Raw genomic sequence first — 24,999 nt, 5'->3', positions numbered from 1 at the left:
ACTATCGATAGAAAAGGATTTGCAAATAATTGTATTGTGTTTTTATTTACATTTTACGCAACGTCCCAACTTCAATGGAATTGGGTTGTATATTTGTCATAAGCTCAAGCTCTCTGAAAAATAACTTTCATTATTTCAGGGTTAATAAGTGTGAGCATTTGTCATACGGTTAATACTAAATTAATGTAGCTGCTAGCTAGCATAGCATTCTGACATCTGTATTTGGTGTACATGGTGAACCTCCACTGTATTGCTCATTGTTTCTGCCTGAGTATTGCTACATCCTCTGTTTCTGTGTTGTGACTCCATAAAGTTGTTTAAAGAGCCTAGAACGAATGAATGAATTATAACATCAATGCTAATGTTTCACATTAAATTTTCCGCCTTGACCTGACTTTTTTCAGACAAAATTTAATGAATAAATTTGGTAAAATAAAATACATTTACTATTATTAAAATAAATAATATATAGATACATTTTTTTTAACTATTTCCTATATTACATTAAACTAAAATATAATACAAAACAACAGTAATACATAAAAATAATGGCAATTAATTATAATATTAAGAAATGCACAATTTAAGAATTGACAACTTCAATTGAAAATAAAAATGTGGTGCAAATGTGTTTCTACGTGCCAAGAAATTATATGATGACATCTACATGGTCACTCGCTCTTTAATGTTGACACTGATCAAATCTAATTATTGGGGAGGAAGTAAGGCAGGAAGATTTTAAAAAGTGATATTTACCTTTTCACTCAAACCACCACAGATGGCACCAACGGTCACAAATAATCATTTTTGCTATGATGACTCTTGGCATGTTCAGAATTTATAGTATCGCTGTCGAACAAAAACTTGTCCAAGTTTTAACCGCAAGACAACAACAACAAAAATGTTTTCATAATGTTCTCTAAATAAAAATTTTGAGATGCATTCCTTAAACAGCAAAGACATGCAAGTACACATTTTTTTGTTATTTATAAAAAAAAAATTACATATTTCGCATTACCACCATTACATTTTACAATATTGACATTTATTAAAAACCTTAAACAATATCTTAAACTAGATACTAACTTTTTTTAAATATTAAATTCCATAAAAATAAATAATATTTTGATTACAAATAAGCTAATGGTAAACAGTTATTTATTTCTATATGATTCTATAGACAAAAAAAAGTATTTTCCCCTTAACATCCGTGGAGTTGCAAACCGGTGATGTTAGTAAAAACTTAAAATACTTGAAAATAAATAATAAGGGTGATAAATAAGAGTATAAAAGTATTTTATCGATTTGTAAAGATAACATTTTCTGAAGTAAAAAAAAACAAACTACATGACTTGCATTGAATGAAAGAAGTAGCAGACTTGTCGTGTTTGCTGCATGTTCGCTCTTGTAGTTTATTTACAAACTGTTAAAAACTACAAACTGTCCATGTCCTCCATCTTTGTGACCCAGAAGAAAACAAACTTCTCCCGTCACATATAGGCTTATTTTGCTACCACATGCTCACATCCATCCAAAAGGCTTTATTTTACATATTTAAAATACATTTAAAATTATTCTTCTTGGAGACTAGCAACAGTACACTACTGCCTGTGGCCTTTTGGACGAAAAACATATTGCACAGCTTGACTTCATAATTTTCTTAAATAGTGCAAAAAGGATTTTCCGTCTTTGTTTTTATAAACAGGAATGCTCGAGAGCCTCAGTCGAGACATATTTGTACAGTGAACTACCGACATAATAAACAAAAACCAACATGGAGGAGGAAAAGGATCCAACTTTGTCCTCAAATAAAAATAATTAATAGTCATAAGGCAACAAGAGGGGTTAACACAAAAACGCTTAGAGATTGCCACAGACAACAACAGAAATCTCCACTGCGGAGAAAACAGTCTTTTTTTTCTTAAAAAAACAAAACAAAACAAAACAAAAACAAACAGGAGAAAACAAGCAACAATAATAACAAAATAAGAAGAAAAAGCAGGGTGTTAGGAACTGAAATAAGTCCGGTTTTTAAGCTCCACATTCCAGATCAGCTACGAGATTCTATCCAGTCTAGCTCTAGAGTTTGTTGGCAGCCAGTAACTGAAAAAGCATCACTGTGGGCAACGAGACGCCAGTGAGGAGATTTGTAAAATGGAGGCCATCCGATTCCATCCAAGTGCTGAGGGTAAACAAGTGCTGTGGTGGTGGGATGGGGAGGGGGGGGCTTGGACTTACTTGATGTTGTTGGCGTCGGCCACTGCCGCAGAGAAGGACGTGGCGGAGGAGGAGTCTTTTAAGGGCTTGTGGGCCGGGCCCAGGACGTGGCCTGGCACCCAGCCCTCGGCGGCGGGCGACTGGCTGTTGGCGGGCCGGTAAACGAGGTACATGTTCTGCTGATTGGTGGCCAGGGCCTGCACCGTCTCACCCTGACTCACGCATATCTCGTTCTCCTTCAGTGCGGAGTAGTCCTGAACCACACGCATGGCGGACGAAGCGCCATTGCAGCAGCCGCCGTCGTTCTCCTGAGGAAGACGAGGATGGCGGCAAGGATGGGGAGAGAAAGAGGAAGAAGAGGAGGACAAGGTTACAGGGTGCATCTACGAGGGCTGGACTACGGTGCGGACGACTGGGATGCCGTTACGGGTGTCGTCCTGAGGGAGGTGAGGGTGGAGGTTGGGATCAAGGAAGAGGAGGAGGAAGAACAGCAAAAATATTTTTATGTCATCTATAAGCAACTTTGTCGCATTGTGAAGTTCAGGTAAGTTGACGTGCGTTCATTTACAGAGGCTCCGCCACATCAAATATGGCAGACACGCTGATGTCCAGAAAAGCAACTCAAAGTGGAGTCTATGTATACATTTCTATGCTTAAACCGTCATCGTGTTTTAATGGTAGCATTAGATAACAGTCTCCATAATATTTAATCTATCACTTACTGTTCTCATTTAAATGCACAACTGACATGAAGCTAAACTGTCAAGCTAACTTAGCTTCAAGCTAACTTAGCGTCAAGTTAACTTAGCTTCACAGCTCGCTTAGTAAGCCAGCTGTGTAACTGTGAAGCTAAACTGTCAAGCTAACTTAGCTTCACAGTTCACACAGCTATTTTAGTAAGCTAGCTGTGTGAACTGTGAAGCTAGCTTACTAAGCTCTGACAGATGAAAGTAAATGCCATAGATAATGTGTCTATTATCCTTGAAATGCAAACTTTGCATGTAGCTATTGTATTTTTGCCCGTTTCACCCAAAAAACAACAACCTTTGAATCCTAATGTAATCATCTTTTGGAAGTCAACCCCAAAACATTTTTAATAGTTAATATTGTGTTAGTGTAATATGAGTTAAGCAGAGAAATCCAGCAATTATTAATCCATCTCGGGGGGGGGGGGGGGGGGGGGGTGCATTTTGCCACTTGCTGTCGGCTGAAGATGACATCAATGTTGCTCAGGTCTCTGGTAACAACCAATCACAGCGCAGCTTTAGAAAACAGGTGAGCTGTGATTGGTCGTTGCCTGAGCCCTGTGCAACTGAGATGTCATCTTCAGTCGACAGTAAGTGGCAAAATGGCCGCCCCGACGTTAGATAAAAATGGCTGGATTTTGTTTCATAACTCATATTAGTGAAGTCACATATAACATATTATTGTCAAGAAATGTTTAAGGTTGACTTCCACTTTAACAAGCCAGCCTCAGCCTTCACCTCATAGCCTTGCCTACCGATAACTGGGTTACAGCGTACTTGACACACACAAACATATTTTTTTCTTCTTCTCAAAAACAAAAAGGTGTACAATATACTGTATATATTTTTAGATTTAAACAGAATGACTTGCAAGGTCGAGTCTCATGAATGCCAAGCCAAAGTAAAGACGAGTCTTTTAGAAGTTTTTGCCAAGTAAGTCGAAAGTCATAACAATTCCAGCCAATTTGATCATTTGTACTGTACTGGGCATTTCTAGGCTAAGAAAAAGGACAAAACAATAATGTTGTCCTACATTGGGTGTTTTTGGGCCATGGAATAAAGTACTTCAGTGTAACGGCGAATCAGTTCTAAAAGACGACCCTTTTCCCCACTTAGTCTGCCAAACTGAGGTTCAAATCTATACCAAATTATTAATCCCCATTGAAAGGAATTGAAATGACAATCTCTTCAAGCCTCCTCAAATCAAAATGGTTTCGTTATACTTATCAATAAAGAACATTGTACTATATTAGATAACAGCATAATAAAAGAGAACTGAGGATGAGCTTTAGGGGTGTTAAAAAAAATCGATTCAGCAATATATCACAATATTACAGTGCGTTAATCTTGAATCGATTCGATATGCGGCCGAATCGATGTTTTAACATCAATTTTTTAATGGAAATATTCAACAAAACGTCTTACTTAGGGTTCACACGTAAAGCATGGAAGAATGTTATATTAATGGAACATTAAGCCTTAATAGTTTATTTTAATGCTGTTTAAACAGGAAACAGATTGCAACAAATTATTTGTTAAATACAGTGGCTCACAGTTATAAACCTGAAGTTTCAGATGAATAAATACATTTTCATAACAATCTTACTGTGTTCATGTACAAGTTTACTGATTAATATTTTCTAAATTTGAGTTTAAAAAAAATTCCGCAATAATTAATTTATAGATTCGTATTGGGATTAATCGGTATCGAAACGACTCGTGACCTATGAATCGTGATACGGGTCGAATCGCTAGGTACTAGGCAATTCACACCCCTAATGAGCATTCTAGCAAACGGTATGTTTTTAGCACGGGAAAGCCCTCAAAATTATGATCAAAGAATAATGATGGAGATAAAAGCCAATACAAGGGTGACTAATAATGAAAATACTAAATGTTAAATATCAATTAATGGGCCAGGACTGACACAGAATCTAGTCTGTTGTCTTCGTTCCTTGTCTGTTGTTTATTAAATGTTCTAAGTTAATTAAACCTGACAGATGCCACTATAATTGCCAATAAGATGACAGCAATATACTGTACTATTTGTGCTTAAATTAAACTCCGCAACTCGCAGCGTGTTTTTTTTTTATGCTAATCTGCAAAGCACTACTTTTGGCACAGTGAAGTTCTTTAAATCACTTCAAACATAGTTTCTTCCCACCAAGATGCTGCCAAAGAGATATACATGTATTGTTTTGGCCGGACTACAAAATAATCAAATAGTTGTATTTCAGTGAATAACGGTGGTTAGAAAAATGCCAGACTGAGAAATAGCAGTATTAAAAATAGTGCCTGGTTTTGCCAATGGGAAAAAAAACCCAATGAATAAAGTAGAGGCATAATGACAGAGGGTAAAACTATCCTTTCTTAAGACTCACCTTGGCGTCGAAGCACGACGTGCCGCCGTTGGAGGTTGACGTGGTCAACTGGCTCCGTCGTCTCTCGCCGTCCTTGTCGCCGAGGCCGACTGCCGACGAGGGCCGGCTGTGAGAGGGTGTGGTTGAGCGATTGCTGGCAGTTGAGCGGTTTCTGGTCAGCGACGAGCTGCCGCCGCACCTCTGCTGGTGCTCGATGGGGTACACGAGTGCTGTGTTGGAGGACACAAAACCTTTGCAATGAAAAATGACCGCCAGGTTGAAAAGTTCCAGGATAATCTGAATGTGAGCAATTTGTTCTCACCGGACACAAAGTTGCTTTGAGCATCCAGTAGTGCCTGGATGTGTCCAACCCAGACTTGCTTGGTGTCAACGTTGGCCGCCTGGAGGGTGAAACTCTCCGAAGAGCTGCGACACGACAAGACAAACTTGCACGGATCGTTGTCCACGCTCTGCGCCAGATCCAAGTAGGACACCTAAAGTCAACACCATCGTTATGACTAGAAATTCCTTACAGATCACAACTCAAAATACGACAATATAGCAAATATATGTATATGTGTAATTTTCATCTAATTTGATGAAACGCAGTAAAGACACTTGTAAAAAATCTCTTTTAAATGCAGCCTTTGCTTTATATCTGTAAATGTCTCCTATGCCGAAAAAGCTAAGTTTAAAGTCCTACTTTCAAAACATTATTTAAAATGTTAGGAATTCATAGTAAAGGCAATCCTGATTGACAGAACAAGTGGTGGTTGGCCCCCAGAAACGAACTTCTTGCATAACGGTAAAGACAAAACTGCAAAATGGTGAAGCAATAAAGTTTCATAAAAAAAAAGTGAGTTGCACTCCCTGGATTACACTTCTCATTCCAGTTCTTGACACTTGAAAATACTGTGATGGCTTTGTTTATCCTGCTCTGTGTGCATCAATAATAAGTTTTCTTAAGTCCAAACAGATTTTGTTCGTTTGGCATGGTAATTTCTCAACATACAGCTCAATGTAACATACTGAGGCTTTTAAAAGCTTTTTTATTTTTATTTTTTACTTAAACCTGAGTGAAATCCCCTGATTCACCTGATCACCTTTGAGCACAGCACATGTAACGTTAATAATGTCCCAGGTCATTTTTGTTTTTTCTTGATTAATTCGGTTTTGGTGTACAAATATAAATAGTTTGTGCCTTCTAAAGAAAGCTAGTATGTCCAGAAATTTTATTTTGAAAATTCCTTGCTCTGTAAAAAAAATAAAATAAATTGATACAATCTTGAAGAAACTCCAACATTTCTTAGGGGGGCTAATAATTTTGTCCGTAAGTCGAGTACCTTGATGCTCTTTTTGAACTGGTATCCGGGCGTGGACGAGCCTTTCCTGAGCAGCTCACTGAAGATGACGATCTGCTCGAAGAGGAACACCCGCCGTTCTTTTGAGCGCGACAAGACGCCGGCGTCCTGCTCGGTCACGAAGAAAGTCTCCTGCTGCAGCAGCTTGCCCTGATTGGTCAGCTTGCCCTGGGCAGGAACAACACTGGTCAACAATTTGGCAGTACATCCTGGTGACCAAGTGCTCTTTATTCTTAAGATTCTTATCCTAAAACTGGCACACAATGTCTGAAGGTTTTAAGCATACTTTCAAAGTTTGTAAAAACAATTAAGAGAGTTGAATGCCTTCAGTGTAGAACCACATTGCGCTGCAATGTTTTTATGTTGTCTGTCTCTGTATTGCGGATTTTCATCAAATGCGAGTGGGTCTGGATCCCTGAGGTTCACTTTATATTCAGTTTTAGGTAAAAAAATATATATATATACCTCGTATCCTTGTAGTCGACCTAAGTTCATCATGTCGTTACACAATTTGGGAACCTGAGACATCAGATCTACTGCTTGCTGTAGGGGGAAGACACAGTGATTGGACATCAAGAGGCATTGAAGGCAGTACTTTGTATTTCTGTCCAGTGCAAGTTAGTTCAAGTTGTTTTTACCTCTACTTGTTTACAGTCCATTCCCGCCTTGGAGCTGTACTTCAGGAAATCCTACGACAAATTATGGCACGGCATGAATATACATTACAAAGTCGCCACTGGTACCAAACACAGACCTGATGACATACCTTCAGTAGCAGCTGATATTTGGTGATCCTTTGGATTGGTTTGATAAGGAAATCGCTAATGGTCAACCGGCATTGAATATCCTGCTGGACTCCCTGCAATGGAGAAACAAAAAGGACCTCAAATTCAAATCAACCTGAAATAGTGCAGTAACAACTATGGTTATAGGAAAAGCATAGCAAAGATCGTGAGAATAAAGAAAATGAGTGGAGCTAAAACATTTCCCTGAGGAAGTTAATGTTGGAGGGTCAGTGTGCAAAATCATGTTCCTGTACATGACATGCTTTTCAATAGAAAGGTGTGTCACAATACTTGTAAAGTATAAAAGGTAACTCACATCAAAATAATTGTCATATTCTGCTACAATGAACTCAGACTTGGGTTTGTTCTGACAGTAGATCACGTACATGTGCAGTCTTCTCTCCTGCGAAAACAAAAACAACAAAAACAAAGTTCAGCAGGTGGACACTCAGGGAGAATAATGGCCTCCTCGTCTTCTCACTTACATGTTTGATGAAGAGCTCGGGGAGGTGTTCATGGTCGTCCAGACATTTCTCCAGTTCTACCACAAAGAAGCTGCAAGCACAGAACAAAATCGATCAGACACAACCACAAATGTTCAAATCCAAGATTCTCTGTGACTTACTCTCTATGCCAGTCGAATATCTGATGGATGTTGCCAAAGACGATTTTCTCTTTTCCTTTCATGTCATCGGGAACACCTATTTCCTCTATCCTCTTCATGAAACCCTGCAAAGACGATGACATCATGCAATACGTTTTTTCTGTTAACCTAATTCCTAACCTAATTAATTCTGTTAACCTTCAAGAATTCCATACATACATATCAAGTAGCCATAACATTAAATACAAACTTTTCAAAGAAGTTAAAAATTGTGTTAAAAACAGAGGTGGCAAATCGAGGTCCAGAAAGTAAAAACCCTGCCACAGTTTGGCTTTAGCCCCAAATGCTAGATAGCTAGCTCCCGAGCTAGCTCCAATGGTGCTTGTTTACCTACTAAGGGAGTGAGCTAGCTAGCCAGCTAGCATTAGGGGCTAAAACCAAACTGTGGCATGATTTTTACTTTCTGGACCTCGATTTGCCACCTCTGGTTAAAAACGATTGATGACTAACCTCAACCACGATGCCCAAGTCTTTGACATAGTCCTTCTCCGTCTGGATCAACTCATTAAGAACAAACCTAAGCGGAAACAAAAAGGTCACTTTATTATTGGAAATACATCAAGAGCATGTGCATCGAAGTGAGGCAGGTGTTGGACTCACATGCGCCCCCTCATGGCTTTGGCTCTCTGCTCAAGTTCATGGTTCCGGGGCTGGACTGGTGTGCTTTGTTCCGGTGGGGAGAGTGGGGAGAAGACGGGGTGTGCGCCTGGTTCTAAGGTCTGTTGCAAAAAAGAAAAAAGAAAAGATAGATGGGGGTTAAAGTACAGCTAAGTAGTCGATACCTTTGACAAGTAGGCAATGTTTTGATGCCTGAATTTGTTTGTTGGCAGGATTTTGCACAAAAACAAGTGGGATTAGTGTGATGAAGAACACATTCAATTTTAGGTTGGCTCAAGATGGTAAAGGTGGTGATTTTTGTCATCATTGTTTGGCCGTGAGGTGGCCTGTGTTGTTTGTTACTCTTTTCAGTTGTTTCTTAACTTCCACTCATTATCAGGATTTACATTTTTGTAACTCATCTCTTGTCAGAGCTGTGGACAGAGAGGTTGATGAAATTTGGTGTATTGCTTTGCTGTGATGTAAGGTCAAACGTATAAAGCTTTAATGATGTGGAGCCACAATGTAGATCTGGATTATTTTTCTAACATGAACATAAACACACATTGCGTTCGCAGGACCACTTTTTGTTCTCTATCCCAAACGCTCGGACAGAAATTGGTTAAAAAAAGAAAAAAGAAAAAAGGCTTTTGGGTACTCAGCACCCTCGGTCTGGAATCTTCTGCACAACGACTTAAAGCTCAAGGAACTGGTGTCCTTAAATGTTTTTAAATCTACATTGAAAGACACGGAAACAGCTTCCATACAGTGTCCATGTCTTTAGCTTGGCTGGTTGAACAATTTTATTAATCATTTAATTTAAAATGTTGTACTTTGTAAATTTTTAATTTGTCTCAATCTGTATTGTATGTCTGTAAATCTGTGTTATTTTACTTGCTCTGCCAGGTCTCTCTTGAAAAAGAGGTTTTGAACTAATTTGCTCCCAAAAAATGTATAAATACGTTCTATTTTAAATATTGCCATGGTCTCAAAAACTTATTTATACGCTTTTTATGTTTTTTATTTTTAATGCTAGAGCATACAGAAGGCTTTGACACAGCTTCTGAACTGAAGAGAAAGCATAAAGCAATTGTAGTTATTACAAAAACCGCCAGCAGGTGGGAGCATAGTATATGAGATTAACCAGGGCCATGTTACAAAAAGGCAATTTTCCCCAGTGTTTTAAACAGATTTGTGAAAATTGAAAAAGCTTAGCTATATTCTAATGCTAATAAATAAAAAACTAACAGAAATATAAAAATGTTTCCTAGTGAAAGAATAGACTCTTATCTTCTTCTAATCTTTTGGTAGGTTCCATGTTTTTATAGCAATAGAACACAATATTCAGAGGCCTTGCAAAGTCAGTCAAAATCCACTAAAACAGCCGGAAGCGAAGGCGGTTACTTTAGTGAAAATGGCTGGGAGAGAATGAGTTAATCTCAATGGGACCAACCTAGTTAAATAAAGGTTAAATGAAAATGCAATAAAGTAGCTAACAAAACTTTATTAACATTCTGGATACTCAACCCAGATCTGTATTCTAAATCAGGATCATATTTGTAACACAAATATCATTAAAGACAAGACAAAGTGTTGCCTGGATAAAATTTATAAAAGACCGCATTGCTATCTGGATTATTTTTGCAACACAAAGAACCCCCCCCCCCCCCCCCCCAAAAAAATTGTTAACGGATGTGAGTGATGTTTGGTGTAGAACTTTCCTTTAACCCGAAGACAATGTTAACAATGATTACCATCTGGGGTAGATCTAAAATCTTGATCATCGTTGTAAAACAAACACACCTTGAAATGTTACTGCTGTTTTGGGTATGTGACATTTGGTGTGACCGAAAGATGACTAGATTGCTCTTGATCCGTAACACAAAACATTTTTTGCACAACATCCACACAATCTGGATTAAAGAAGTTGTAGGAATGAAAGTGTGTAGCCTTGATATGCCATAATACTTTATATTTAATGTTTGAAAATAATTCTTAATCTAGCTCTGTGTCAACAACAAATTAATTTGTAGCTTTGGTAAGATCCAGAATTTGGAATAGACGGTTTAATATATGTACTATATTCATTGGAGGAGCTACCAAGTAACTGTTGATGTTTGTGAATGACAGAACCATTTTTTTTTTTACCAGTGTTAGCCAGCAGAGGACAGCATTACATGACAATGTATAAAAAGCGAGGTAAAAAAATATTCATGTCTAAGGTAACCAGACAGACAGCACGCACACACACACACTCACCATCTTGGTTTTAACCAGTTTTTCTATGGCGCTAACCAGTTCGGCAGCGCAGGGCACCTCAGAGGACGACTGTAGAGACGTTAGCAAGGACGACGACTGAAAGAGGAGGATGACAAGAGGAGGCAAAAACAACAAGAGCGTGTTAGGAAGGACGGCGATAGTCAAGGAAGGAAAAAGTCCAGAAAGTGAAAATTGACAGTTAAAGTGAAACCTGACTGGAGGAGGAGAGGGTGAGTAGTAGGGACAAAACAAAAGTTGCCACCTGAATGACTATAAAATAAGGTCATTGTGTGAATGCCAAGGGACAACCACTGACAATATTATGCTTTTCAACCAAAAAGCAAAGTGCTAAACTTAAAAATCACATAACTACCATCACAGTTTTGATGAAAACACAAACAGAAAAAAATGCTGCTCACTTTCATGGTTGTGTTATTTTTCTCAATCATCATTCTTATCAGTTCTAAAGATATCTGACATTCTTTAGCCAAAGGATCAGAAATTAGATTGTGGCCCATAAAACCAGATTAGGTCTGATCAGGTCAATTTATTGTGCGGGTTATATTCCATACCCACAACAGGTGAAAATATGCGATAGAGACACCTTAGCAATGTTATGTTATGTTACAGTACATACCGTACTAGTTTTACTCCTTCGTCACACATGTTAACTCTTTAAAACTAACTTTACTCAAAGTATACATTAGTACCTGATACATAACATATAATGGAAAATGCCAAGGATAGGCTAATGGAAATTAGCATAACTGTTATGCTAATTATAACCTTCAAACAACTGCTAGCACATAAAAACAAAGCACACAACAACTCTATTGAGGAAGCGATTTTTTATTTTACTAGCTCCTTCCGCTAGCCGCTCTTGTTAGCCACTCCGGCCTATGGCTTCAATTAACTCCCGCTTGTTGCTCTTGTTAGCTACTCCGGCTAATTCCTGCTCGCTCGGTCTTTCGGCGTCGCTCGCCAGGCTTCTACTCACTGAATGTCCCTTTAAACTTGCTTTTACAACAGTGGTTCTTAACCTGGGGTTCGATTGAACCCCTGGTGCTTGTGAGTCAGTCTCGGGTTCGCCAAACAACAAGGTTATGAACCACTGCTTTATACTCTAGAAACTGATAATAAAAAAATAAAAAAAGACCACTCAAAAATATGTGATACGTGTGGACATGAAAAATGAATCACGCTTTAGTAGGGGAACACTGTATTTCATTTTATCTTAGCATTTACAAGCCCTTTCAAAAGGACTAGTGACTTTTTATTTAATCTGAATCACCTTTTCGTCTTGCGCTGAGGAATCCTTGATGATCTCCATGGGCGGAGGCAGTGGGGTGTGCGCCTCCTCATCCTGCTCCTCCTCGCCGCCACTCTGCATGCCGGATGGCGTCTTGGAGAGGAGGTTACCCTCCTTGCCGAGGATGTGCTGAGGTGGGATAATAGGAGGCATTGATATAATACTATTCCATGAAATTTTTATTAAGCGCAGAAAAAATATTGTAGAACATGAGTTTAGTTTTCATGATTGAGACGATACCTCATCGATGATGTCATCCTGCGGGTTGAGTTCAGGCTGGCCCTTCCTGCTCTCATCTCTTGCACCCCCAGGACCTGTCAATCAATTAGTACACATATTAACTCATGACTCAGCGTTTATTGAATTTAAATGAACAAGTTATTTTTTTTAATAGACATAGCTCATTTGTGTGTTACACCGAAGGGTACACGGTCAGGAGATAACAATGGCGCCTTTGTGTGCATACATTTTTGTTAGCAAAGAGTACAAGCTAATGACCATCCAAATCATCTGAACTGGGTCGATGGTGTCATGTAGTGAGGCAAACACTTTGTATTAGTCAGCTGACATGAATGGACTCGACATGTGACAGTAGCATGAGAAAACAGTTTGTTATCCTAATTGCTTTTAGAGTAGAGTACTGCGGTGTAGCGTGTCTCATGCTAGCTTGCTGGAATGGGGGACAAAGGTGACCCAGCTATTTTTTACGCAGTTTAAAATAAGATTATTTTCCCAGCTTTTTATACCTTACTGTTCTGTATAAATTTCACTGATGTGGAATTGGGGGAGGGGGACAATGTCGACCAAGCTATTTTTGCCCTTTAAGTCCCTTTCATTGTTTGTCAAAGCTGATGTTTTTAAACTTTTTTTTCATTGTCGCTATTCTGTATACAATAAACATTAACAAGAAACTGGGAAATGGAGTTGACCTGGCAAATTTTCCGTTTCTGAAAGTAGTTACAAACCCTTTTTTATTTAACACTGACACTTCCCAGACTTCTATTCTTTCTATTCTGTTAAAATGGCACCGACACGCAATTGCAGGAGGAGTCAACCCAAGCAAGTTCATCTATCCACCTTACTTTTTGCCTTTAAAAGTTTTCACTCAAGTTTTGTGTAGACATGCATATCGGTGACGTCGGGCCGGAACCTCCTATGTCAAAATCTGGTAAGTTTTATATTTTTTCACAAATCTATACAAATCTATACGGTTGGTTAGTCCACAAACTTCATTTGAGTGCTCGTGGCCGGCGCGGGCCCGCGTGAACCGTGGGGCATACACTGTAAAAAAACAAAACTAAAGAAACAGAAACAAAAAACAACACGCTTTAAAAAAAAAAAAAAAGCATGCTGTAAAAAAATCCACAATACAGCGAGGCCTTGAAAGATGAACCCGCGAGAAACGAGGGGACACTGTAATTATAAAAGAATAACATTGGTCTACAGCAAATTCTATTCAGATATGGCTTTAAAAAGTCTTCGTTTTTTTTAAGCCCATCAGCCCATCATTTTGATGTTATTTTTGCATCTTATCAATAAAAAAAATACGGATGTTACCATGCGTTCTAATTTATCGCTATGTTGTTTCAGAAAAAAACAAAAACAACTTCACCTGTTGCTGATAAATTCATAAAAACAGTATTACTAAACAACATTACACATATTATTATTATTATTTTTATTATATAAAAACTTAATGCGCTAGAGAAAAAAAACAATGGCAGACTTGGAATCAGTGCAAAAAAAAAAAACTACAAAAGTTTACTTAAACCTCGAATAAAAAAAAAAAAGTTAAAAAAAAATGCTGTCTAATGTAATGCAAAATCAGAAACTAATGTGAACTTGGCCAAATTGGCTGGAAATACATGTTGGAATTAAGTCATTCTTACCTGTCTTCTTCTGTTTGTTACTGGGGAGTTTCTTAACCGAACTGCCATGACTGAGGCGCCGGACGGGATTGGTCAGCCATTTCCGGAGCGTGTTTCCGGAGCGTTTGGGTCCTGGCGAGTTGGACTGCAATGAGTTGAGGGACGACTGCGGCTGGAGGTTTGCCACCGATTCGGTCTTCCCATCAGAGCCACTGACAGGATAGTTTTCTGAAGAAGAACAACAAGAAAATGTCAACGTTTGAAGGCACATTTCCTGGTAGAGTACTTGGAGTAGAATGGGAACTAAAATATTCCTAGGAAATATGATTGCAATGGTTGCAATACTGAAAGTGACGCACTAGACTAATATTAGACAACAGTTCGGTCATCCAAAATTTTGAATTTACGGGACAAAGTTCTTATGGATGAAATGTGTCAAATTCATCCCTAAAGTAGTTTTTTTTTCTGAATATTTCTGTACGTTATAATAAATATATTTTATTTATAGTTGTTTTTTAGCTCTATTTTTTCCCTAAGACAGCACATTTTTTGCCCAAAAACAAAGAAAAGAAAATTAACTGTTGTTATTAGATAAAAAATCCAATGTTGTGTACATTGACTTTTTATCAAAGGAAGTGTAAAAGCAAAATTTCCAGAAACCTTTAGTTGAGAGTACTTGATTGCCTTTATTTTTGACCTTGCTCAATGTGACCGCAGGATTTGCACAATTCATTCAAGCTTTAACACAAGCTGACAAGACGGCGCGCAGACTTGAAACACTATTGCGTAGTTTCACTTATTACAAACAGTTGTCATTCATCTGAGGGAACAGGATGTAGAGAACAACGTAGAATAATTTTTTTTCTTCTGTTCGACAGTCAGTGTGTGTGTGTGTGGGGGTGTGTGTTGTGTGTGTGTGTGCAGTCATGTGTCAGCAGTGCGGTGGATCAGCTGCGCTCACACACAGCTGTGAGGGAAAAGGTGCGGCCGGGCGTACAGTGCAAGTGTGTCTCCGACAGGAAACGAGAGTTCAAGGGGATCTCCTGAGGTGTTCTTTGCAGAACAATAAACTATTTTCTTTTTTTACCCCCAAAGCTTCATGTTGCTCACTGCTAAGTACAGTTTGTCCTCTCTTGTGTATTAGCCAAAACAAACACACCGGCAGAAAGACTTCCAACAACAATAATATTTAATATTTTTATTATTATGTGAAATGGTCCACATGGGTCAAAAAATATATATTTTTTAAATGAGGTCAAATTTCCGAAATGGCAAATTGGATTTGAGAATTTGGTGTCCCTTGGTGTGGCCTGTGACAAGAAACTTTATTGATATTCTACTACGGCTATTATATCTCAAGTGTACGACGGCGTATTAGGAACATATATAAATATATATAGTTCTAATATTCCGAGAAAAAACTCACAAATTCACGAGAAAACCTCACAGATTTGCGACATTACAAAGTGGCAAATTTGCAAGAAAAAAATCTCACAAATGTATGAGAAAAAACTCACAGCTTTTTGTGACATTATAAAGTGGCAAATTTTCGAGAAAAAAACCTCATAAATTTATGAAAAATAAACTCGCAAATTTGTGACATTAAAAAGTGGCACATTTTTGCGAGAAAAAAACCTCACAAATTACAAGAATTAAACTCACAAATTTGTGACATAATAAAGTGCCAAATTTTTGCGAGAAAAAAACTCACAAATTTACGTGAAATAAACTCACAGTTTGAGAGAAAAATGCTCAGAAATTTGGGAAAAATACACAAAGCGTACTCGGATGCTTACTCATTTGTGACGCGTCAATGATGTGGCGTGTCATCTTTCATACATGTCACATGAAATTGACGACATCAAGGACTGATCAAAACATCAGGCATTTCCAAACTTTCCCACTTAATCCCGACTCCCTATATTGTCAATCTCCTCTGCTGGGAAGCGATTGTATTGCAACATAACTTGCTTTAATGCATGAATACAGAAAATTTAAATAAGAAATGGACTTGATAAAGAAAAAGATTCAGGAATTGAAGATTATCGCTATGTTTGGATTACACGACATTCACTTCTTCTATAAGGTAAGGGTTAACCTACTGTCATTGCCGTTTTGCGTCTTCTGTTCAATTTGAGGGTCACATTATGGTGTATTAATTCAATTTTTCTTGGTTGCTATATGCATGTACACAAATCATTTGTAAAATTATGTTAAAGGCGAGGAATTCCGGGTTATTTTCAGGCAGGTCCGCCAATACTTGCATTGTTGGCTAAAAACGCATTAGCTAATGATGCACATTGAAAATAAGTGATTAGTAGCTAAACACTTTGACTACAATTTGAACCTTTGGACTGCTGGGAAAATAAATTAGAGACCTTAAAGGAGGATATTATTGGTGAAATTTCAAAATTGACATTTTTGACCACCTGATCTATTGTTGTCAATGACTTCAATCTAATCTTTGTGACATGTGAACTCTTTATATATGCTCCTTATATATATATATATATATATATATACACATATACGGTACGTATATTTATGTGACTTGTGCTTTTGCTCAGTTGTAGTGGTTAACTTCTCTGGGCAACTGGGCAAATGAAACAATTCAGGAGGAGGAACCTTATTTTCATTCACATTCAGCTGAGAGAAGAAAATCCACCACACTGACATTTTGTGTGTGTGTGTGTGTGTCACCATGGAGACGGTTGTGACCACCCAAAATATGTTTCTCAAAAACAATGTGCATCACTTTCCAGTAAGGCCTGATTGAAACTGTGTGATTAAAACATGCCGACGCCAGAAGAAAGTGAGAGGATGACAACTAGTGTAGCTGTTGCAAACTACTACATACTATAAATGCATACATAGGCTGATAAAGTGAAATTAATTTGTATAAGTAATTACTATTTAACTCATTCACTCCCAGCTATTTTCACTAAAGCAACCCCCTTTGCTCCCGGCTGTTTTACTGGATTTTCACAGATTTTGCAAGGCCCGCAGAATATTGTGTTCTATTGCTATAAAAAAAATTAACTTATCAAAAGAAAGATTAGTGTCTCTTCGTTCATCAGGAAAGTATATATTTCAGTTTTTGCAGCAATTAGCATTAGAATATAACTAAGTTTCATCATTATTCGCAAAACCTTTTGAAAACACTGGCAAAAAGAGCTTGTTGCAACATGGCCCTGGCTGATCTCTTATACTGTGATGCCACCTGCTGGCCGTTTTTGTTAACTACCATTGCTTCAAGCATTTTCTTCAGTTCAGAGGCTGCATCAAAGCCTTCTGTATGCTCTAGCATAAAAAACATAAAACACGTATAAATACGTCTTAGGGACACGTAAAAAATTTAACGCAGTTAATTATTAGTTAATTAACAGTGTTTTCTTTTTATTGAACTAAGAAGAATATGTCATAGGAAGTTCTATTTCTGGTTCTATTGTTAAAATCACACATTCTACAGTGGCATTACAATGCACAACATTCCTTCATTTGAACATGTAAAGCAGGGGTGGCCAAATTCAGTCCTCAAGAGCCCCTATCCAGCCAGTTTTCCATGTTTCTCACCACTAACACACATGATTCATGATCAGGATCGTAATCAGGCTTCTGCAAAGCTTGCTGATGAGCTGATCATTAGATTCAGCTCCGCTGAAGGAGGGAGACATGGAAAACAGGCTTATTTAATTAATTTAATTAAAATGTGTTAAACTAACATATACAATTTATGATTATATTTAAGGAACATACGGGAAAATACATTTACCACATTTTAATCATGAGCAACTGAAATGTATTTTTCCCTTTATTGTGTCTATTATTTTATTTTTATTTTTTAGTGCACCATTAACTTATTTGTATGGGAGTTAAAATAGCACACAGTTAATTCTATGGCTATCATCACCCCTGTGTGGGGCATCACAAAAAGCCAAAGAAAAAGAAAATGCTTCATTTCTGAGAAACTCTCGATAGCAAGATTTGCTGAAAAATCATGTGACACGCACTCACGCAAGCCTGCCCTGACGTTAGCGCAACACTTCACTCGTTACTCCCTTAAGTGCTGTTGTGCAAATGCAGTGTCATGTGACTTGTGCGGATTCAGCAAAAGCCATGTTAGCTCTTGAACGTCCTTGACAGTTGCTCGACAACACAAAACATGCACGCGCACACTGATTGATAACATTCCACTCCCCGAGTATGACTGCACCGCCTTGAAGGCAAAAAAAAGCTCAACCAAATTGTAAATCTTCGTATGTAAAATATTTTCGCTTTAGTGGCCTGTGGGAGCGTATGAGGCCTGGATTTGCACGAGAGACGTAAAGAGTTGAGAAACAAACAAAAGTCATTTTGAAAGACTATTATATGCCTCTGCAGGTGCTGCTGATTGGTTCAACAGTTAACATATTAACTCATTCGCTGCCATTGACGGCTATAGGCGTCAAAAATTCATTTAAACTATTTCTATTAGTTGAACATTTTTTTCCCACTTTTGTTAACAAAAGTATGAAAACTTAGAAAAAAATTATAGTACATTTAGAACAGATATAGCATTTGTGATTAATTGTGAGTTAACTATTGAAGTCATGCTATTAATTTTAATCGCCTGACGCCCCTAATATTTAATAATCTTAATAAAAAAAAGAAGATTTTTTTTTATTTTTTTTATAGGTTTTCATACTCTTGTTAACAAAAGTGGTAAAAATGTACTCATAGAAATAGTTCAAATGAATTTTTGACATTTATAGGCGTCAATGGCAGTGAATGAGTTAATGCCTATGTGACTGATACCATCTATGAACTGAAGTTATTACAGTTATGACCTTCTTCTCATCTGACGGGATAAAAGAGGGCAGAGTTTGAAGAGCGAAGCCGCTAAGCGTCAGGTGAGATGGAACAACGGCGCTACTGTTGCGAGCCGACACAATAGACAGACGGTGGACTGCCGCCGTGGCCGTCAGTCAGTCGCTTTGAATAGAAAAGCTCTCTTGTCTCATCCCGGCTCGCTTTCGATCACCCTCACAGCACGCCTCGACGCAGACGGTTTCATTCTGTAATTACACCACACACACCTCATGGCGGCCCCCTCCGCCCCCTGCGCTGTGAATAGCTCCAGTGACAACACACACGCATCATCTTTTCTCTTTGACTACCAGCCAGATACAGTAGTTTACCACTTGCTTTGCTTTACAAACACTTCAAAGCTTTTGCGGATCAAAAAAACAATATGGCCTCATAATGATTCTACCATGGCGGTATACCCACTCAAACGGGGCACTTGATACTGGCACTCATTGCAACAGGGAAAAGTAGCATGAATTCTGAGATTCATTTTTATTATTAATTAATTCATAATTAATTCAGGGTAGCCGACGAGTTTGACTAGGTCACAAAGTGTCAAACCTTGTCCTGCATGTTAGATGTTTCTCCTCCTTCAACATACCCGATTCAAATGATTAGGATCGTTATCAGGTTACTGCATAGCTTGCGGATGAGCAGATAATTTAAATCAGGTGTGTTGTAGGAGGGAAACATCAAACATGCAAGGCTCCGGCCCTCGAAGACTGGAGTTTGACAACTGTGTTTACTAGGTCAAGGGTGCATATCCTCAGGTCAGGTGTCTCCAAAGTAGAGATAAACCGATTATCAGCCGGATCGATTATCGGCACAGATATTCAGCATTTTGACAAATATCGACATTGGTCTTTTTGAATAATCTTACGGACGATATTCAATCAATTTAATGCTGTTAACTTCAGGGGAGTATTTAATTTACTTTTCCATTAACTTTATAAGAAATGTTGCTGACCCTGGGAACTCTCTGTACCTTTTTAGTGATCTAAGTTCAGACAAGAACAGATTCTTCAGTACAAATTTAACATTTCAGATAGTGATTTTTGTTATACCTTTATTTACTCTAGAAATATTTTTGTGTTTATTTCACTTTTTAATACGTGCTAATGACCTTGGGAGGTTGCTAAACCTTTTGTTTAAAATAAAGATTTGGGGAACCTCCAATATTTTCTTAAAAGTTGGTCAAAAACATGCTTAAACATTTTCAACAAAATTAAGAGTTGGAGTAATTTTTTTAAAATTGTATTTATTTATTGACACTAATATTTTCTCTTTTAATGAAAATGAATATCGGCTCCATATTATGAAAAGTCATTCTTAGTGCAGCTTTGTTTATTGTTAAAAATATCTGAGTGTACCTGAGTTAAAAATATGCTTCCTTACCTGATAACTACAATTATTGTTGTCATGCAAACATTCAAGTTTATGCTCGCGTTTCAAGAATGCAAAAGAGAGCTATGCAAGGAATGCCACTGTGGTAAAAGCAGATGAGTCAATATTTAAAAAGGCGTGATTCGAGTTTCGAACCCAGAACATCTTAGCTGTAAGCTAGATGAGCTAATTGCTACACTTTCGTTTTACCATGCAAATAGTAAAATGCAATACAACATTTAAAAGGAAAGGAATATTTATAAATAAAGCTGTATAACTATGTATTGATCTTGGCAGTTAATCAAAAGAGGAACTTTTGCGGAGTTCAGCCGTAGTCCGGAGAACTTTGCGCAGTAAACTGTCACTTGAACGTGTTGAATGATTGTTATAATTTCAGCTTGATAAAATACTGATATATGTCTGGATCTTGCCTTTCAAGACTTGAGTGAGCATGAGTCAGCACATATTGTTATATTACATTTCTTCAGTAATGGACATTCCATAGGGCAATTGCAATTTATAAATACCCCATAATATGTTTGGTTACCGGCAGCTTGTGATGACATCATATCGGGACATATTCTGACAAACAAGCAAAGGTTTACAGTATTAAATGAGTCATTAAAAATCATGCAGAAGAAAACGGGAAGTCTATTATTATTATTATTGCAGACTTACGCAAACACAGAATTTTGTCATGTGATTCCTGCCGGTAAACACCATTTTTTTCCCCACAGTAGCCGCTCCCTTTAATGAGAGCAGACACAGCTATAGTGTAATTTATTGTCTGCCAATTCTCACTCAGTTTTATGGGATTGGGGCTATCCCCATTTGGCACCGATCCTTTCGCTACACAGCCACAAACTAGCAACTAGCTTGACTGTATGCAACCAGTACAACCGGTTTGGCTACATACAGTAGCAATCCTGCACAGTCACAATACAACACGGAGCAGTCAAAGTCCGCTGCGTTTGTGCACACAAAGCCAAAAAGTTAACGTTTAGCTGGCACGGTGGATAAACATTGCACATACCTGGCTGTGTTTAATTGGACAGAAAAATCAAAGAATCAGACTAAGGTAAGGGTTGATTTTTCATATACAAAGGATTGTGTGAAATGGCGAGATTATGCATGATGCTGCATTGAACGCGTAACTCCAACGAGCAAGCAAACAACAACAATGGAGGCAAATTGTGGGGGAGGGGCTTATTTATTTACTTATTTGTGGGGGGGTTTGAATTTACTTCTCTAAGAAATTAAAATATTACTTTTTCTGAAAGAGTGTATCCTCAAATGCAGCAATAATGCAAAAAGAAGAAGAAGAAGAGCGTATACTGAAGAAAAGATTCAAAGTCTATGAACAATTCAAATGAAATTTGCACGCACACTCTTGTTTCGTTTAAGGAAAAAGTCATATTTTCTATGGAGGGCCAAAACTGCCAAAATTAAAACTGAATAAATGACTAAATAAATAAATGACTAAAAGTGAAAATAAAAACAGATATAAAAACCCCACGAAAATTACACTCCGGCTTACCATCTTAAAGGGTTCAAATCTCGGATGATGTCCTTACCTGCTATTGGAATGGACTTTTCTGTGATATTTTAACAGTTGCTGAAAATTGGTACTGGTTGCTATGAACATTTGAAAAATGCAAGTACCAAAACTTAAAACCTGTTTTTCTCAAAACTAGGGATTTCAACCAGCCAACATTAAAATTGCTGTAATCTTTTCAGGTATATCCATGTATTATATATCAGTTTAAAGGGAATTAAGTAGTTAAGTAGTAAGATTTTCGATTCAGAATGATTTTTGATTCAAAATTATTTGATTGACAATGAATTCTGCTTCAATTTATAGATGTACAAAAAATCGTCACAATCTACTCCAGTCTGACTAGCTAATGCTAATTAGCATGCTACTCGCGGCACTTTTATCACTCAAAAGAATGGCTATTCATAACAAAACGCTTCAGGAACACACGGAACCACACTGGCCCTAAGTGACCAACATCAACAGCGCTCCCAATTAAGGCACACACAAACCAAAGGCAAGGCAGTATAAAATAATTTAAATAAAATTGATTTTGGGACATTTAAAATCGATTCTGAATCATACTAAATGAGAATCGCGATTCTTATCAATTTAGATTTTGTTGACACATGAGGACTCTTCTGTCAGAGCCGGTCACATATACACTATAAAGTATAGCCCAGATGTGTAAAAAAATAAATAAAAAAATAAAAATAATAAAAAAATAAAAATAATAAAAAATAAAATAAAATCTGGAGGTTCAAATATCTGAATTGTTTGAAAAGCTGGCTAAACTGCTGAAAAAAATTCAGTTCAACGGAATGTCTGGAGCTGGTCCAACTCTGAACAAATGTGCTCACTTCTCTTCTTTTTTTTTTAAAGTTCAGAAAAATTACTCATGCTGTTAAGCCGACACACACGCACACACAAAGCATTTTGCTTGTGTGGACCAGTGAAAATGTCATAAAAAAGGTAAGGTTAAAGGGTTGTTGAGGCTAAAATACAAAAACAAAAATGTAGACTCACATGTATACAGTTACAAATGTGAACCCAGACAAATTAAAGCGACAGGTCCTATCTTCCTTATGTGGACCAATCAAACTGTCAGGACAAATAAAGTCAAGGATCGAGAGACAAGCCGATCACACGTATCTCCCTCTACACTACCGTGTCACACAATCCCCACAGCCGTCTCAGTTATTGTTTGGCTCACCTGCAGAGCAGCAACAGCAGTGTTCCCAGATCCATCCACACCAATGGCAGCCTCGCTTCATTCTTACACACACGCACGATTGAGGTTACATTTACACACCTGTATCTCTCACACACACAAAAGCATACTTTACAACAAGTTCAGACAGTCACAGTGAGTGGACTAAGATTGAGAGAGGAGTAGTAAAAAGAGGAGGAGGAGGAGGAGGAGGAGGAGCTGCCGTCACATCTCCCTCCCTTAACCTGCACAAATCAAGTTTCATTTTCAGCGACCTTTCATCAACACTCATAATCTATTTAAAGCAAAAATAAAACATATTTCTAAATTTGAAACATCACCGAGAAAAGTCTTGTTATCAAGCCCGCCAAATTTGATTGAAAAAAAAAATATATATATTCTGTACAAACAAATGAGCTCAATGGTCTGCCGTGTGAGCCACAGGCTGAATGACCGTGTGCCGCTGTGTTCAATTGACTCATTCACTCCCAGCCATTTCCACTGAAGCAACCCCCTTCGCTCCCGGCTGTTTAACTAGATTTTGACTTATTTTGCAAGGCCCACAGAATGTTGTGTTCTATTGCTATAAAAACATGGAACTTACCAAAAGAAAGATTAGAGTCTCTTCTTTCATCAGGAAAAAAAGTATATTTCTGTCTGTTTCCATTTTGCCCCAAGTAGCATTAGAATGTAGGTAAGTTTCATCATTATTCATAAACCTGTTGAAAACACTGGCAAAAAGAGCTTGTTGCAACATGGCCCTGGTTGATCTCATACTCTGCTGCCACCTGCAGGCCGTTTTTTTTTGTAATAACAAATACAATCATAAAATACAAGTATGAAAACAGACGTGCAATATGGTTCGTTTCGTTATATTTGCTAAGCTCATTTTTCCTTGTTCCAATACCAGCTCAGTGGTCTAGTGGTAGAGTGCCTATCCTCAGACTTGAAGGTTGTGGGTTCAATTCCTGACTGGGTCTCTCTATATCATGGATTTTCACCTATGCCAGTTGGGTTTGAAACGTATCATTACAATAATGGAGGTTCACTGTAGTTTTTTTTCCTTCCAGTTTTGATAACCATTAAAAGATTTGTTTTGATTTTTATATAATTATGTATTAATTGTTATTTTACTTTCCTCAATTACTCTGCGAATCCTGCAACTACTTGGAAGGGATATCCTTCTTTCATGAATTTATATAATAACAACCCCCACCTCATTTTTTTCTACCCATGACTTTAGGGGCAAAGTTCCAAACCGCAGCTGCAGTTCGTCTGCCATATTACTCTCTGAAACACTTCTATGTCAACCCAAAAGATAAGCATTAAATCAACGCTGCATTTAATTGTGGTGGCTGTACAGATTTGTGTTAAGACAGACAGCATTAGTTTATGATCATTCTCATACTATTTGAAAAGTGTCATTCAGTTGCTTGGTAGCCACTTCTCGAGAGAAAATACAAACTGACACACTCATCATCACACACAGTCATAAGACGCAGCATGCACAAAACATACACACACCCTTTGTCATTAATTAGCGGACTCCTCAGGGTTAATTACAGCGTGAACTCGTTCATTTCAAAAGAAAATTGGCAGGACAATTAGGTCGATGTTCCCCATAGGGACATATTTTCCCATTCAAATGTAATTTTCTTTTCTCTCACATCTGCACTCACCATTGTGCCATTACGTTGACTGTAAGGCTATATGGGACACGTTACGGCCATTGGGCAATATGATGTTTCACCTACAAGTGGCGCTAAATCTACAACAGCTTCCAAATGGCAGAGGAGGAAGGTGCTCAAGTTTGTGGAAGAATGCAAGCGTGGTCAGATTTGACAGAGAACGGCCAGATTTC

At 37.9% G+C, this 24,999-nt stretch overlaps 1 protein-coding gene across 4 annotated transcripts in view; it reads right to left on the bottom strand.

Annotated features, from left to right (window-relative positions):
• kalrna (kalirin RhoGEF kinase a) overlaps nucleotides 1–24,999 on the bottom strand; it is a 142,527-nt gene that overhangs the window by 13,059 nt on the left and 104,469 nt on the right. For 2 of the 4 annotated variants that reach the window (XM_086090380.1, XM_086090381.1), the window contains exons 41-56: nucleotides 14,188–14,394; nucleotides 12,539–12,612; nucleotides 12,281–12,427; nucleotides 10,990–11,085; nucleotides 8,734–8,852; nucleotides 8,584–8,650; nucleotides 8,095–8,198; nucleotides 7,955–8,024; nucleotides 7,786–7,872; nucleotides 7,451–7,543; nucleotides 7,323–7,373; nucleotides 7,150–7,227; nucleotides 6,667–6,852; nucleotides 5,646–5,817; nucleotides 5,345–5,553; nucleotides 2,239–2,525 (exon numbers count right to left, since the gene is read on the bottom strand). In XM_086090380.1, coding sequence (XP_085946506.1) covers nucleotides 2,239–2,525; nucleotides 5,345–5,553; nucleotides 5,646–5,817; nucleotides 6,667–6,852; nucleotides 7,150–7,227; nucleotides 7,323–7,373; nucleotides 7,451–7,543; nucleotides 7,786–7,872; nucleotides 7,955–8,024; nucleotides 8,095–8,198; nucleotides 8,584–8,650; nucleotides 8,734–8,852; nucleotides 10,990–11,085; nucleotides 12,281–12,427; nucleotides 12,539–12,612; nucleotides 14,188–14,394 — 2,047 coding nt within the window. Of the gene's footprint in view, nucleotides 1–1,385; nucleotides 2,526–5,344; nucleotides 5,554–5,645; nucleotides 5,818–6,666; nucleotides 6,853–7,149; nucleotides 7,228–7,322; nucleotides 7,374–7,450; nucleotides 7,544–7,785; nucleotides 7,873–7,954; nucleotides 8,025–8,094; nucleotides 8,199–8,583; nucleotides 8,651–8,733; nucleotides 8,853–10,989; nucleotides 11,086–12,280; nucleotides 12,428–12,538; nucleotides 12,613–14,187; nucleotides 14,395–24,999 lie in introns of those variants that run through there. The other 2 variants (XM_086090382.1, XM_086090383.1) reach the window with 2 other exon arrangements.

This window comes from Leptonotus elevatus, chromosome 12, assembly GCF_054856555.1.
Source record: "Leptonotus elevatus isolate MCC_2025b chromosome 12, RoL_Lele_1.0, whole genome shotgun sequence".
Taxonomy (NCBI): domain Eukaryota; kingdom Metazoa; phylum Chordata; class Actinopteri; order Syngnathiformes; family Syngnathidae; genus Leptonotus; species Leptonotus elevatus.
This window is presented reverse-complemented; position numbering and strand designations above follow the sequence as displayed.